Genomic DNA, 13200 nt, shown 5'->3' on the forward strand with positions numbered 1-13200 from the left:
TGACAGATTTAGTTCTGTTGTATATAAACTAGCATTCATGTGCCACATACCTTTTTCAAACCTTCAAAGTAGCTAAATCAACCCACCTTTTCACTGGGCCACTAAAAGGCACAGCTATGCCTCAGTGACTATGGGCCAGATTTTTAAAGGTGTTTGGGCATTGCCGCGCCTAACTGCTTTAGGAGTTGAAATTTTGAAAATAAGATTTAGGCTCCCAAATCAGGTAGGTATTGCAACGCTCAGTGCAGCAGCACCTCATACCTTTAAACATCTGTCCCTGTCAAATTTCAAGTTCTCAGCACCTGCCACTTAAAAATAAAAAAATAAAAATAAAAAAAAATTAATATACACACACATTTTTTCAACCACCCTAACTGCAGTTTTCCTCGGACTGAACGGTTTCTGCGCAAGCTTCCCCAAAACCCCATTCTAAGACTGACAGCTATACAAATTCCAGCCCAAAAGGTAAAAGTTTGACAAAGTATCAGCTTCTCAAATTGACCCATTGGAGAGAAAATATTTAAGCCATCTTCATCCTAGGCAGTGTTCTTCCTGGTATCAGCACAATTAATGCCAAAAGGTGCCTAAAACCCCCAGTGTGATGTAAAAATTCAAGTACCGTGAGTAAAAGTGTTCCTTCACCATCCCACAGATTACAGCAACTAGACACAAACATCACACTCAAACAGATTTGTTTCTACTCATTTGCCAAGACATATTGCAGTTGAATATAAAAATTCGAAAGCATCCAGCAATTCACTGAGAATGCGGAGGAGGAAGAAATAGGCAAAGTTCCAAGCCTGTGCTTTATATTTGGCTACATCTAGAAGTAACGCAAAGTGGAGTTCCCATCTGCAGGTGTAGGTGATAACAACAGATGTGCCACTGTAGAGATAATAGACCTGCCAATGATAGCAGCAGTGAGGGGCCAAGTGGGCATGGACCTTTTTTTGTGAAACCATTAGGACAGTTTTGCCTGCATCCCCTATATGATTAAGAGGGTTAAATGAAATAGCATTTCTGGAATTAAAGGTTTATTTAAATATGTAGATGACTTTTCATTCATGGTTACAAGGTCAATATTCGCTTACCAATGGAAGCACTTTATTTGGTTGAATTCTGTCTCCAGAAATGAATGGGCAACACCAAAACCTTTTACATTGGCAATGAAATCACAACATTGAGATGCCACCAAAATCTAGAATTCAGTGCGCAAACACATACACACACAAATACAAATTAAAAAAGTGCTCAGCATCATGTTAAAATATAATTTGGCTTCTTTTAAGTCTTTTGACACTTCAAGCAGGAAAAAAAAAGTCAATACGCATCAAACCAAAAAATTTTTGAAAAATACTCAGCATTAAACACAACTTTCAGTATCAGTAAATATGTTTCTTTTCTTCTATATTTACAGATGTTAAGAAAGGGCATTAGAAACACTGTTTTGCTGGGGACAATGGTGAGATTCCATTTCATAGAGTGTACAATCACACTTTTGCAGTGTGAGCTTAGTAAATTCAAGCAAAGTTTTTATAAACCAGTCATATGTTTAGAGAGACAAGGTGGGTGAGGGAATAGCTTTTATTGGGCAGACAAGCTTTCACGCTTACATAAAGCTTTTGTTCAGGGCTGACCTCACCCACCTGTGTCTAATATCCTGGGACTGACACAGCTACACCACCACTGTATAAGTCATATGTTTAGTCTGTCTCAGAGTTTAACTTTAAAAACAAACAGCTAACACTTACCTACTTCTTATGCTGAATACACACAGCAGAAGAAAGAGCTAAACTATAGTACCTGACTGGTAATTGTTTCCTTCTCATCAGTTTTAAGGTCCAGGCTTTCTGAAATGGGGCAGCAGGTTTATAAAAACTCCACGGATGGTCTTCTAATACATCCCTTTCAAAGAAAATCTGTTGGCTTGGCCAAAGCTAATGCTCCTTCTAAAGCACTATGTAGCAACACTGACATTGGAATAGTTCAAATGTTCCACGGAGGCTGACAATAATATACTGTCCACCTAGATTAAATATATAAAAGAAAACTCTCATTTTTACATAGATGGCACAAAAAAGGGTGAAAGTCAACTGATGCTTCAACAGTGCATCAGACACAAAGGAATAAATACTGCAGCTAAAAATATTTGTAGCTATTTGCACGCCTGTTGGCCGCTTAACCATTTAGATCCCGATGGAGATATGCTGATCTTGAAATGTAACAGAATCCTCGCATACTTGCGTCACAGTTCTGCATATGAAGTTATAAGAGCAAACTGTGTACGTGGTGGATTTTATTCTGGTATAGAAGGCTTGCGGATCTAAAGAGCTAAGCGAAGGCAGTAACAGCAGTGGTATGGATGGCAGTTTAGCTGATTTTGACCCTTCGGACTGTGATAACATTGCAGCTGAAGAGCTTCAGAGGTTTCTGAGTTTGTACCAGCTGCTTAGACAACGCAGCCTCCTGACCTATGTTAACTTGATTAAAAAAAAAAATTGTCTTCTTGCTTGCAGAGTCTTATAGTTATTAAGCATGATGAAGCATTAACTACAGTATTAACTACTGTAGGAGTGAAGGACTCTCTGCTATTAAAAATATAAATTTATTACTATTTTAAGAGGGACAAAATTGTGAACAAAACATTTAACCTACCTTAAAGACAACCACCTCATCCTAAGATGGGAAGAGCTAGGTGATACCCTACATAAGAATGCATGATTCTTGGATACTATATTTTAATATTGTCCCTGCTCACAAGAACAGGGGTCAGCATTGCAACACGCACAGGCCTGCCTGCAAACCAAAGCTGACAGGTCTCATTTTAGGGCCACTAGCTATGATGGCATCCATTTTAATTCTCTCTTATTCTGGGCCTTTTACAAAAAATCCAGGATATTTCTTAAGAGCTGGGGATTTTCCCGAGCTACTAAGACAGGCCTTGGAAAGCTGTTCTTATTACCCACTGGCTGCTGTTAGACAAGGTTTGAGGAGGTATAGGATTACTGCAATAGCCTAGAAATGTGAAGATTTTGGGAGAAGGAGAGCGAGAAATTCATAGTTTTAGGAGCTTAGAAAGCAACCTAACCCCTCTCTAGGGAGTTTGGCTCCAGATCACTTGATATTTGGAAGCAGCATAACTTCCTCAGCACTGCCATCAAAATGTTTCTCCTTTAAATAAGATCACATGACAACAGGATGGTTGATACTTGGTGATGGATAAGTCCAGATTCCTGTCTGAAACGCCTGGGCAAAGGTCCAGTCCGTGGCGAGATGGAGGAGGGGAGGGGAATGCCGTTTGTTTTATTTTTTTTAACGTAGTTTCTGCTATTCAAACACACCGATGAGAGTGCACAGGAGCTCATGCAAAAGGAGAAGGCAGGTCTGAAATGCTAAAAAACTGGAAAGAGATTCAGAACAATGAGCCGTTAGGAAGGTATGCGCAGGCAAGGCGACAGGGCGAGCATGCAGGCTGAAACAAGATTCAAATGGAGGTCTTGGTGAGGGGGGAAATGTGGCTTCAAACCAAAATGTCTTTATGTGTGTTTGTGTGTGAGAGTGAGCAGGAAAGCAAGCAGACACTCATGAGTTGCTAGGCTGGCAGGACACAGCAAAAGCCAATGGGGATTGAATGCTTCGAGGGAGCACCAGCCATTTGTAAAAAGTAAAAAGGCTGATTGACATGTGGGACCTTTTGGTGAAGGTGTAATTGAATAATGGGTCTGTAAAATTTAACATAATCAGATTCAGGGGTTAGTCCAGCTGCTGTCATATTGTTCCTGTAACTGACTTCCCATTTGTATGTACCTCCTTCCCTAGCTGGCTGATGAGCCAACCTGCAGGATTAGCACTAAAGGCACCATGTGAAATGCTGATGGACCAGTGCATACATTCAGATGGACTGAGGGCCATGGGAGGATAGAATCCCAACTAGCACATGCATGGGATTCTCTGGTTACTCTTTGCATCCAAGTGCAGCCAGCCGTTTCTGTCTGGTTGTGGGGAGGGTGGGGGTGGAGGTGGGTGAGGTTTGTTGGTTATGCTTTACGGAAGGGCAATGCCAGGTTGGCGGAACAATGGGGAACGTCAATAAGTTAGTCTGAGCCACAAGTAACATGCCATAAAAAAGAGCAAGCGGCTGAGTAATGTTGGGATGGAATTTAGATTTAAGTTTTTTCAAGTGCTAACTCCAGACCAGGACTCTGTCTGTATGGGCGAATTTGAACTGCCTGCGGGGTAAACAGACCATTTGTTTCTCCTTCTGTGACAAGCTCGCCCCAGGTTCTTGCACCAGCACAAACACCTTTAGGAATCTAAAACATAAGAGACAAAAAGAAAGAGACTTGGGTTAGAAAGAGGCAGGGGGAAGGGCTTGCCTGAGAGTGGCACTGCTTCGGGGAGGTTAAAGGGGAAGGACAGCACCAAGAGCATTTATCAGGCTGCATCATGAAAGACTTAAGAGCAGCTCTAAGTCAGGGATTCCCTTTGGCCAGAAGCAACCCTCGTTGTTGAGGGTCAGCCACCATGAAGTGTATTTTCTCCTTGAAAATGAAAGTAACTCTGCGCCCCACCCTGCCCCCCGGTAATTCCCAACCTCAGGCAAGAGCTTTACCTTGAGCACAGCTCCCCTCTGGTGACCATGCAGGATGCAAAATTCAAAAATGGTTCCCCACCAATGGGGAATCTGAATTGTTTACACCAGATGAAACAATTAGCTTCTTGTATCTGCAGGGGAGCAGTGGGTGGATTTGGTCAGACTACAGCTCCCAGTGACAATGACCTACCGGGGAAGGCTAGCAGGGTAAGTATTTTTATACCTGGGTAAGGCATTTTGCAGTGATTAGAATACATGCATCCAAAAAAGCTGATTGTTCGTCAAGCAATAAACAATGAAGACCCTTCATCTTGATGGGAAGTCAAGAAAGAAACAGGAGGGATGCAAACATTCCTAGTTCATAAACCTATGGGAAGGTACATTCTTGTAAGCACATAGTTCTGGCCCAGATCCAACTTGTTCCCAAAGTTCAAGGGTACTCTGATCCAGGGTTTGGGTTTGGCCCATTAGGACAAAGGGTGATTTCCCCCATATATGGGAGCACATTTGAATCCAAAATGATGGTTCAGGCCTGTCTCTAATTTTCATAAAGAAAAGAAGAAACAAGAAGAGAAAGGTAACATATTAACAACACTGCAGTGTGAGCTCTTTCTTAAAATGTAATCACATCCTTACTGTTAATAAGTCAGTAGCAGACAAAGAGAGGGTTTGCACTATTTGTTTTGCATCGAACAGGTAATCCGCTTATGTGAATAATCATCAGAAAACCCCACAAGAATGAGAAAATATGTTTATTAGAGGAAGAGATGATGGTACAGCTAGCTACGGGGAGAGACCCTCACCCAGTAGATGAGTTTTCTTTAAAGAATAAGAATAGAAAAGGAACAATCACATTGATCAGATGTAACAAACTTTAACACAGAACAGAAGTTTCTATAAGTCCAATCAGAGGCAGGCAGCAGGAAACACAAAAAAAAGTTATCGACTTAACAAGATTTTGTCTTACTCAATGGTTATCAAAACAAAGATTGGGTTAAGCAATAGAACAGCAAATAAAACCATTTTTAATATATATATGTATATATATATAAAAATCAAAATCCAAGTACCTTTAGTTATTAAGTTACATTATATACAAATTATTCTTTTTATGGGGAGCACTATGGACATATATTTAACAAAAGGAATTAAACTAAAAAAGATGTCATAATCCAGTTCATAATTACGGTCTCCTAAATATTTTGGCAAGCGTAAGTAATCATATTGTATATCCTAGATAAAAAGTGCCTCAGCGTGGTTAAAAAAATAATAATCAAGAACCTGGGTTACAGTTGTGGTGAACAAACAGCAGAGCTGCAACAAAGCCAGAATCCTAGAGCTGTCGATAGATTTATATACACACAGTGGGGAGAATGGAGCCAACAGGAGCAAGGCGACTGAAATACTAATCAGACTGTGGGCCCAACATTTGCTTCAAGAAATAAAACCTCTGAAACCGGCTCTGTTCATTGTTTGTCACTCAAACAGGCAATATTTCTAGGGGAAGTGAACTGGGCATGTTTGTTGAGAGCAGCGGGAAGTTACATAAAATTACTCTCTTAATATTAGAGTAATTTCTTTTGATTATCAATCTTTATGTCACTCAGAGACAGACAGTTTTGCTCCTAAGTGGGCTAGGAGGTACAATTTCTAATAATGCAGGAATTGCCAGACTGGATCAGACCAAAGGTCCTACTAGTCTAGTATCCAACTGCTCCAGATACTTCAGAAGAAGGTGCAAGAAACCCTGCAGTAGGCAGTTATAGGATAACCTTCTAAAAGAGGAATTTTATTCCTGACCCCCCCCCATAAGAATCCCTGAAACATGAGGGTTTATAGCCAATATATTCAGTTCCTAGTTTGCACATGTAAGTATCTAGCATTAATGGAAGCTGCATGTGTGCACCACAAGGAGAATGGATTACAAAGGAATGGGAATATTGTCTACAACTATTCCACAGAGCTGGGCCAAAACCCTCATTGGAAACGATGCACCTTTAGTTTCAGGGGCTGAATGAACTGCACCTAATAAATGATCATTTATTGACAGGGCATGTGCATTCATCTCTTCTAAAGAAAACCTTCTGAAATACACCTCTTAAAATAATTGAAGAAGCAAGTCAGAACAAAAGGAGAACAGGTCTATGCAAACCTACTCAGGGATTTTCTGAAGTGATGTGTACACATCTGGAAAAAAGCGAACAAGATAAACATTACTGTTCTTTTTGACATAGGGTTTGCTCAACTTTCTTTTGCTGGCTACCATTTTAAACTTAGCAAATAGCCCTTACTCATCACATGAGAAGTCCCATTGAGTTCAATGGGGTTATTTGTGTAAGGGTCACAGAATCGGGCCTTTTTCAAGTTCCCATTCTGTTAGCTGTAGGTGTAACAAAATGTATTCATTTGGTGTGAAATCAGCCTAATTTCACTTTGTTTAACTAACATTTAAAGGTATTTGCTACCCATTCTCCTTAAGCAAAAGAAGAAAAATGCTGCAAAAACTTGTAAGAACTTTAGTTTACGGGTCAGTTGCATTTTTTATTTTAATTCTTCTTCAATGGACAAATGCAAATGCTTCCACTGATACGGTATCAGATCCAAATGAGATATTACCCCAAGTCTAGGCCTGCTTCATTTTTTAAACCTACTGAAAGTTCCCTGAACCACTTAAGATTGATATCTTAACCATTTTTAAGGGAGGTTCTTTTTATAGATTTTAATCAAATCAAGGAAATGAATTCGGCCCAGATCCTCAAAGGTGTTTAGGCTCCTGACTTCCATTGAAACCACTAGAAGTTAGGAGCTTAAACGTCTTTGAGGGTATGGGCCTTAAATTGTACTTTTACTGCATATTACAGCTTGTTTATCTGCACATGACTTTGTACTGTTTGCTGTTTATTTACTGAAACTGCATGTCTATTTTCTTTACAGACAATTAGGGAAAAAAAAAAATCAAGGAAACTTAAACAATTAGAGTGAAACAAATGGCCAAGGGCTGGGACAGAAATGCTTTCAAGTCTGTCACTAACTCTTACGTAGCACACTGCACACATGATATGCAAGATGATACAGGGTTATTATTACTATTTGCACAATGCCACCAGTGTACTAGATTTTTTGCTAGGTGCCAACTGTGTCCTAGGACTGGGGGATCCCTTCGATAGCCTCATACATTGGGCTGAGCTAAGGACAAAGGGGCAGCCTTTATTAACGAGGTTCTTGCTTTTGCTGGTTTCAGTCAATAGAAGTGTTTCACCCTGCCCTTAGACACATGGGCATGCTCAGAGGCATAGTCCACCAAACTTGTCGCTCTGCTCCTGAGCGGCTGACTTCACAAGTTGCTCTACTGATGTCTACGCATGCCAGTGTATTCAAGGGGAGGGGTGAACAATGGTTATTTTGAGGTGGGTTTTCTGTTGGCCAACAGAGACTTTTGCAGGACAAAAATTAAGCCTGGACTTGCAACTACCACTGTGCCTGGAGCAGGCACCGCGTGCAGGCAGTCTCCCTACCAAAGAGCACAAGGGTAATGACGGGATATTTGATGCTGAGCTTTCTGCCTTTCCATGTATATGGTGTAGGCAGTACTTGCAATCCATTGTATACCACTTTACAAGGGTAATGAGAAGATCCAGGATGCTGAGTTTTCCTGCACAGACTATCTTGGCGAAGGAAGGGATCCAACTGATCCTATCTTTGCCAGTGCAAACAGAAGACCTCTGAATTATGGCAAGATCAAACAATAATCCAAGCTGTCATTTCAAAAGGACATGGTACTGCATTGCTTAATACTGAGCCAAAGAAAAGTGAATGAATAAAGTTGTGTGGTTTTGTACCGGAAGCTCCTCTATTTCTATTGCCTACAGTCCAGCATGAAAGTTACATCTTCCTTTTAAAAGGGACACAAAGACTTCGTGCACAGAGAATACTTAGACTCTATGAAAGAAGATGACAACTTGCAGGATTAAATGATTGAAAAATCCATGCACTATTTAACAAGGAACTTCAAAATCTTCCTGATTTGAAACAGGATGTCAGTCCCTCAGCGCTGGAACCTCTGAATGCTCACTGGACTTTATCAGCAGGGAGATACTTGCAGGGAGCAGCATGCGCATATCCGGATTCCATGCACACGCTTTTCACTTACACAACACAGACTCAGGCATGAGGTGTAAATAGCGACAAGGGAAACAAAAGGCATGAATCCAGGCTCTAAAATATTCCACTGATTGTACGTGAGCAGAGAATGAAACAGCTAACTGTGCTGTGCATCAGTAGTAACAACACATGCCCCAAAGAGAATTTTCTTAACTGCAACTATGGAGAGGGGAATTCTAGTCGAATACCACCATTCTCTTGATCTACCAGGGATGGTGGAGTATTTTGTGGGTACATTTTCGATAGACCCCCTTCTCCTTCCCATAAATACTAACAAACTGAATGATGAATTTACATGGCCCACAGAGAGTATATTAGGCTCTGAAAAGCTGCCACATTGAAAGACAAACAAGCACCCTAATGATTTCATGTATAACATTTCACGGGGTCAGTTTGCAACAAATAGCATACTTCTGACTATGGCTGAAATGTCGCTATCGAGTATCATCTAGAAGACACATAGTTATTAAGAATGGCCTTATATTCCCCACCTTGAACTGGGTGGTATATTGGCAGTAACTGAGCTCTATCCATGGGAGGCTGTCTCAGCCAGAGAAGGCTGGGTAGCCCCCTATTGTAACAGTTTTATTCCACTCAGTATCTTATTGGACCAATCTAAATCACAGTGCATAAAGTCATATGAGTCCGTTATTTAAGAGTATGAAATAATGCACTTTGTGGCATTATGTAGTCCTTAAAAAGGCTCATTATAGAGCAGTTTCAGGGTGGGATGTCCCTGTGAAAGCAAGCAAAGTCATAAAAAGGATATTAAATGTAAGTCATAGCACCTTTGGCATTTTTGTCCAAATAGACTTCGACATAGGATGTTGGGACATAACCCTCTTCCTCTTCATTCCTCCGGATTCGCGTCCACCCATCACCTTTGTCTTCCTCTATTACATAGAGCATTTCGCCTTCCGTTACTGAAATTGTGCCTTCATTCTGACCTGAGACACAGAGTATACAGTAGTTTAGGATTTCCTGTCCATGGGAGAACATACAGGCCAGACTGTGGCAAACTCAGCAATGGTACTGAAATATACCCTCCTTTAAGCATGAGCAGCATGAATAAGACAGCAATAATTGGGAGAAAACAGCATGTATTCAAAGAACTAGAAGAATGCAACCCTGACATCAGACCTGTAATAGAAAATTGCTGTACAATCAACAAGTAGCCACCAATGAGTCATGAAATTGGGCCTCCACTGAATATCTTTTAACTAGTATTGAATATTTAGCCTTTACTGTTACTGTGTTGAGATGCAGCTACCAAAGGCAAGTGTGTTTATTTACCATACGCAGGGTAAATTTACTAGCCCTTGTGTCTGGCAGTGATAGGAGGGTCTGTTCATCTGGTCTACAGCTGAATATGGTACTTGTACGTTAAATAATCCTTGCATAAAATCTGTTCCTTATACTCTGAACAGCTCATTTAATATCACTGAGCATCCCCCCTTGCTGCAGCTTCCAGAGGCTGTTTATAGGGGAATCACCTGATCCCTCTCCAGGCCCTCCAGCTCTGGCAGGAGAAGCCACCATGTTACATCCATTTGTGCTCTTCACGATAGGAACTGTCTCTTACTCTATATGTGAACAGTGCATAGCACAACGGGGGCCTCTGGAGGCTACTTGTAATATAAATAAGTAATAAATAAGAAGTGAAATGGAGGCTGAGGGTTAGTGGTACCTTCAAACGTATAGAGGGCTTTACAGGTTCCTATGGTAGGGAGTGGTTCTTCGTCATCAAACTCGTCATCAAACTCTGTCACTGGCACCTTCATCTCACTCTCCTGACTTGGCTCCTCTGTGTAACTGCCATCTGGGCTGCTCAAGAAAGGAAAATATACGGCAACTATAGCAACCAGCCTCAGGAGCAGTGTGACAAGGAACATGCACCTGCCAGAAACACTCAGCTGCGGAAAGCTGAGGGCCAAGGGAGTGGTTGCGGTTAGGGCCAACTTGATCATTTAGATACACCGTCAGAATGTGCCACTGTCAGTCGCTGCATTTCCAGCACAATGGGGGAAATCAGTTCAGTCTACTCCTCCTGCCACAGCCTCTCAAATGCATCTCCTCTTGCCTACCTTTCACAATGGCCAACGTAGTAGTTCTTTATGCTACAGCAGGGGTAGGCAACCTATGGCATGTGTGCCAAAGGCGGCACGTGAGCTGATTTTCAGTGGTACTCACACTGCCCGGGTCCTGGCCCCCGGTCCGGGGGGCTCTGCATTTTAATTCAATTTTAAATGAAGCTTCTTAAACATTTTAAAAACCTTGTTTACTTTACATACAACAATAGTTTAGTTATATATTATAGACTTATAGAAAGAGACCTTCTGAAACCGTTAAAATGTATGACTGGCACGCGAAACCTTAACTGAAGACTCGGCACATCACTTCTGAAAGGTTGCCGACTCCTGTGCTACTGCATAAGGCTTGCTGCACATTCAGAAGGGCTCAGTGTCCTCTGAAGATGGGCCTAGGATTTTGGGCACTCCCAGAGTTTTTGTGCACCTGGATATTTCCCTTTCTAGTTTTCAGGTTATTTCCATTAGGAGATACCTCTATAGTGGTGTATAACGTCTGAGAACATTATATGCACTGAACAAATGACATGTAATAGTTCTAGCGCAGGCAGGATTAGAAGTTTCCTGAGACAGCCAGCTCACGTGAGATTTCCTGTCCAATTTTCCATTCCCAAGAAGTTTGGAGGGGTCTTTACTGGGAAAAGATGGGATTCCAGCCAGACTGCAGCTGATAAGCATCCCACACAACATCTTTGTCTTCCTGCATATAAATCCGGAGGAACCCCACAGAAGTCAGTGGAGTTGCTCTGGCTTTGCACTGGAATAACAGTACAAAAAGTGGCCCCAGTCTTCAATCTGCTCTGCAGAGGTGAAATTCACATCTATTCAGCGGGCCAGCATGACACCTATGCAACACTTACATCCCACTTTATGTCCTAACTGAGACATGACTGGTCAACAGGCCTTGTGCCAACTCTCTGCACAGGAATGAATTTTACCCTGTGTGCATGTTTGGAAGTGACAGAACCAGACCGGGCTTTAGACCTGTTAATGTTGTTCCTGGAAAACATTCACTCTCTTTGCATTTCCCCAATTTTTGCTGTGGCAAATTAGAATTTTCTGCATCAAAGTGAGGAATTATTTTCTCAGAGTGGCAGCTTGCAGTCTCATCATGGATTAGGCTTGTTGCATGCTAGATTTACACATCTATTGTTGAAGCACAGCAGTATCTTGTACAGAAGAATTTGCCTCTAACGAAACGAAGGGAGGTGTAACAGTAACTAGCATGCTAGTCTGGACAGCTCTGTACAGATACTGTACCTCTCCCGGTCCTGTGCACAGTTATTGACGGCTGACGTGTTCTGGGTGTCATACATTCCACTCTGTCGTCTGGTCTGTTCAGTCCGCACAGGTAGCCTGCCTTCAACCTCGGCCAGCCAACCCTGCAAACAGAAAGCAACGGGTTTCGTATGCACCAGATAGCCAAGGGACAGAGTTTGCTCTTCCTTTGCCCATTTGGAGGTATACCGGACACTTGAACCACCAAACTACAGGCAAACAGTCCACTAGTATAAACACACTTAAATGTAGCTTCAAACTGCTGTCATCTGAGGTGAAGGGGAGTAGATTCTGCATTCTAAATCTATATTTAAAAATAATAATGTTGCCAAAAATGTGCAGGCGGATACGAAACACTGCGTGAGTCGCACCCCTGCTGGCTTAGCAGCAGGAGTTTACTGGAGCTGGGCTGAAGTGCTGTTGGTCTAGGAACAAAGAGGTAAACAGAAAGAAGCTGTGATAATTTCAGAAACACAGAAGCACCAAAAAAAAATCCCTTCTTGGCCAAATGGAAAAGGACAATAGTTGGGAGGAAAGGAAAAGCTGTTGGCTTTCAAAGGGGCCTCACAAGCAATGGAGAGTAAGGCAAGCAAGTGTGACAAGCAGCCAGAATTAATTGGCTGTGTGCGTTTTAGTCCACAACATAATCTATAGCGCATGGAATGTAGTCCTTCCCTGTCCTTACTTCTTCTTATGTAATTACAATAGTTTCTGTTTATAATGGGTTCAGTTATTCCAACTATTAGTCATACTCCAGAGACTTTGCATCTTTAAAATGCTTTCTGTTGACAGCAGAGATTGTTCCTTAAAATGTGCTTCGTCTCATGGCTTCTGTCCAGCTCTGTCCATGGATCCTCATCACATTTACCATAGCAGCCTCTTTAGACAATAATGTGTTTCACAATTGATTTTTTTTATCCTGTTTTGGATTCCCACGAGATCTGGGTGGGGGTTGGGTGGAGATGAAGCTTTTGATGCCCATCGGTTTTTTACCATCAGCAGATATCAGATTGGCAAAACACACCTTCAGGTGTGAAAAGATTAAAGTGGAGTTTTTCCGAGTTCTCACCTGGTATCTAC

The 13200-nt window shown here is 41.7% G+C and overlaps 1 protein-coding gene across 16 annotated transcripts in view; it reads right to left on the reverse strand.

Annotated features, from left to right (window-relative positions):
• Window positions 1–1082: 1082 nt before the first annotated feature.
• Window positions 1083–13200, reverse strand: part of FNBP1 (formin binding protein 1) — a 150144-nt gene continuing 138026 nt past the window's right edge. For 9 of the 16 annotated variants that reach the window (XM_034793264.1, XM_034793258.1, XM_034793261.1 and 6 more), the window contains 3 exons: window positions 12103–12224; window positions 10443–10582; window positions 5330–9702 (listed from right to left, as the gene is read on the reverse strand). In XM_034793264.1, the coding sequence (XP_034649155.1) occupies window positions 9524–9702; window positions 10443–10582; window positions 12103–12224 (441 nt within the window). In that variant the 3' untranslated portion in view covers window positions 5330–9523. Of the gene's footprint in view, window positions 4314–5329; window positions 9703–10442; window positions 10583–12102; window positions 12225–13200 lie in introns of those variants that run through there. The other 7 variants (XM_034793263.1, XM_034793262.1, XM_034793260.1 and 4 more) reach the window with 2 other exon arrangements.

The sequence above is a fragment of the Trachemys scripta genome, chromosome 17 (genome assembly GCF_013100865.1).
Source record: "Trachemys scripta elegans isolate TJP31775 chromosome 17, CAS_Tse_1.0, whole genome shotgun sequence".
Lineage (NCBI taxonomy): Eukaryota > Metazoa > Chordata > Testudines > Emydidae > Trachemys > Trachemys scripta.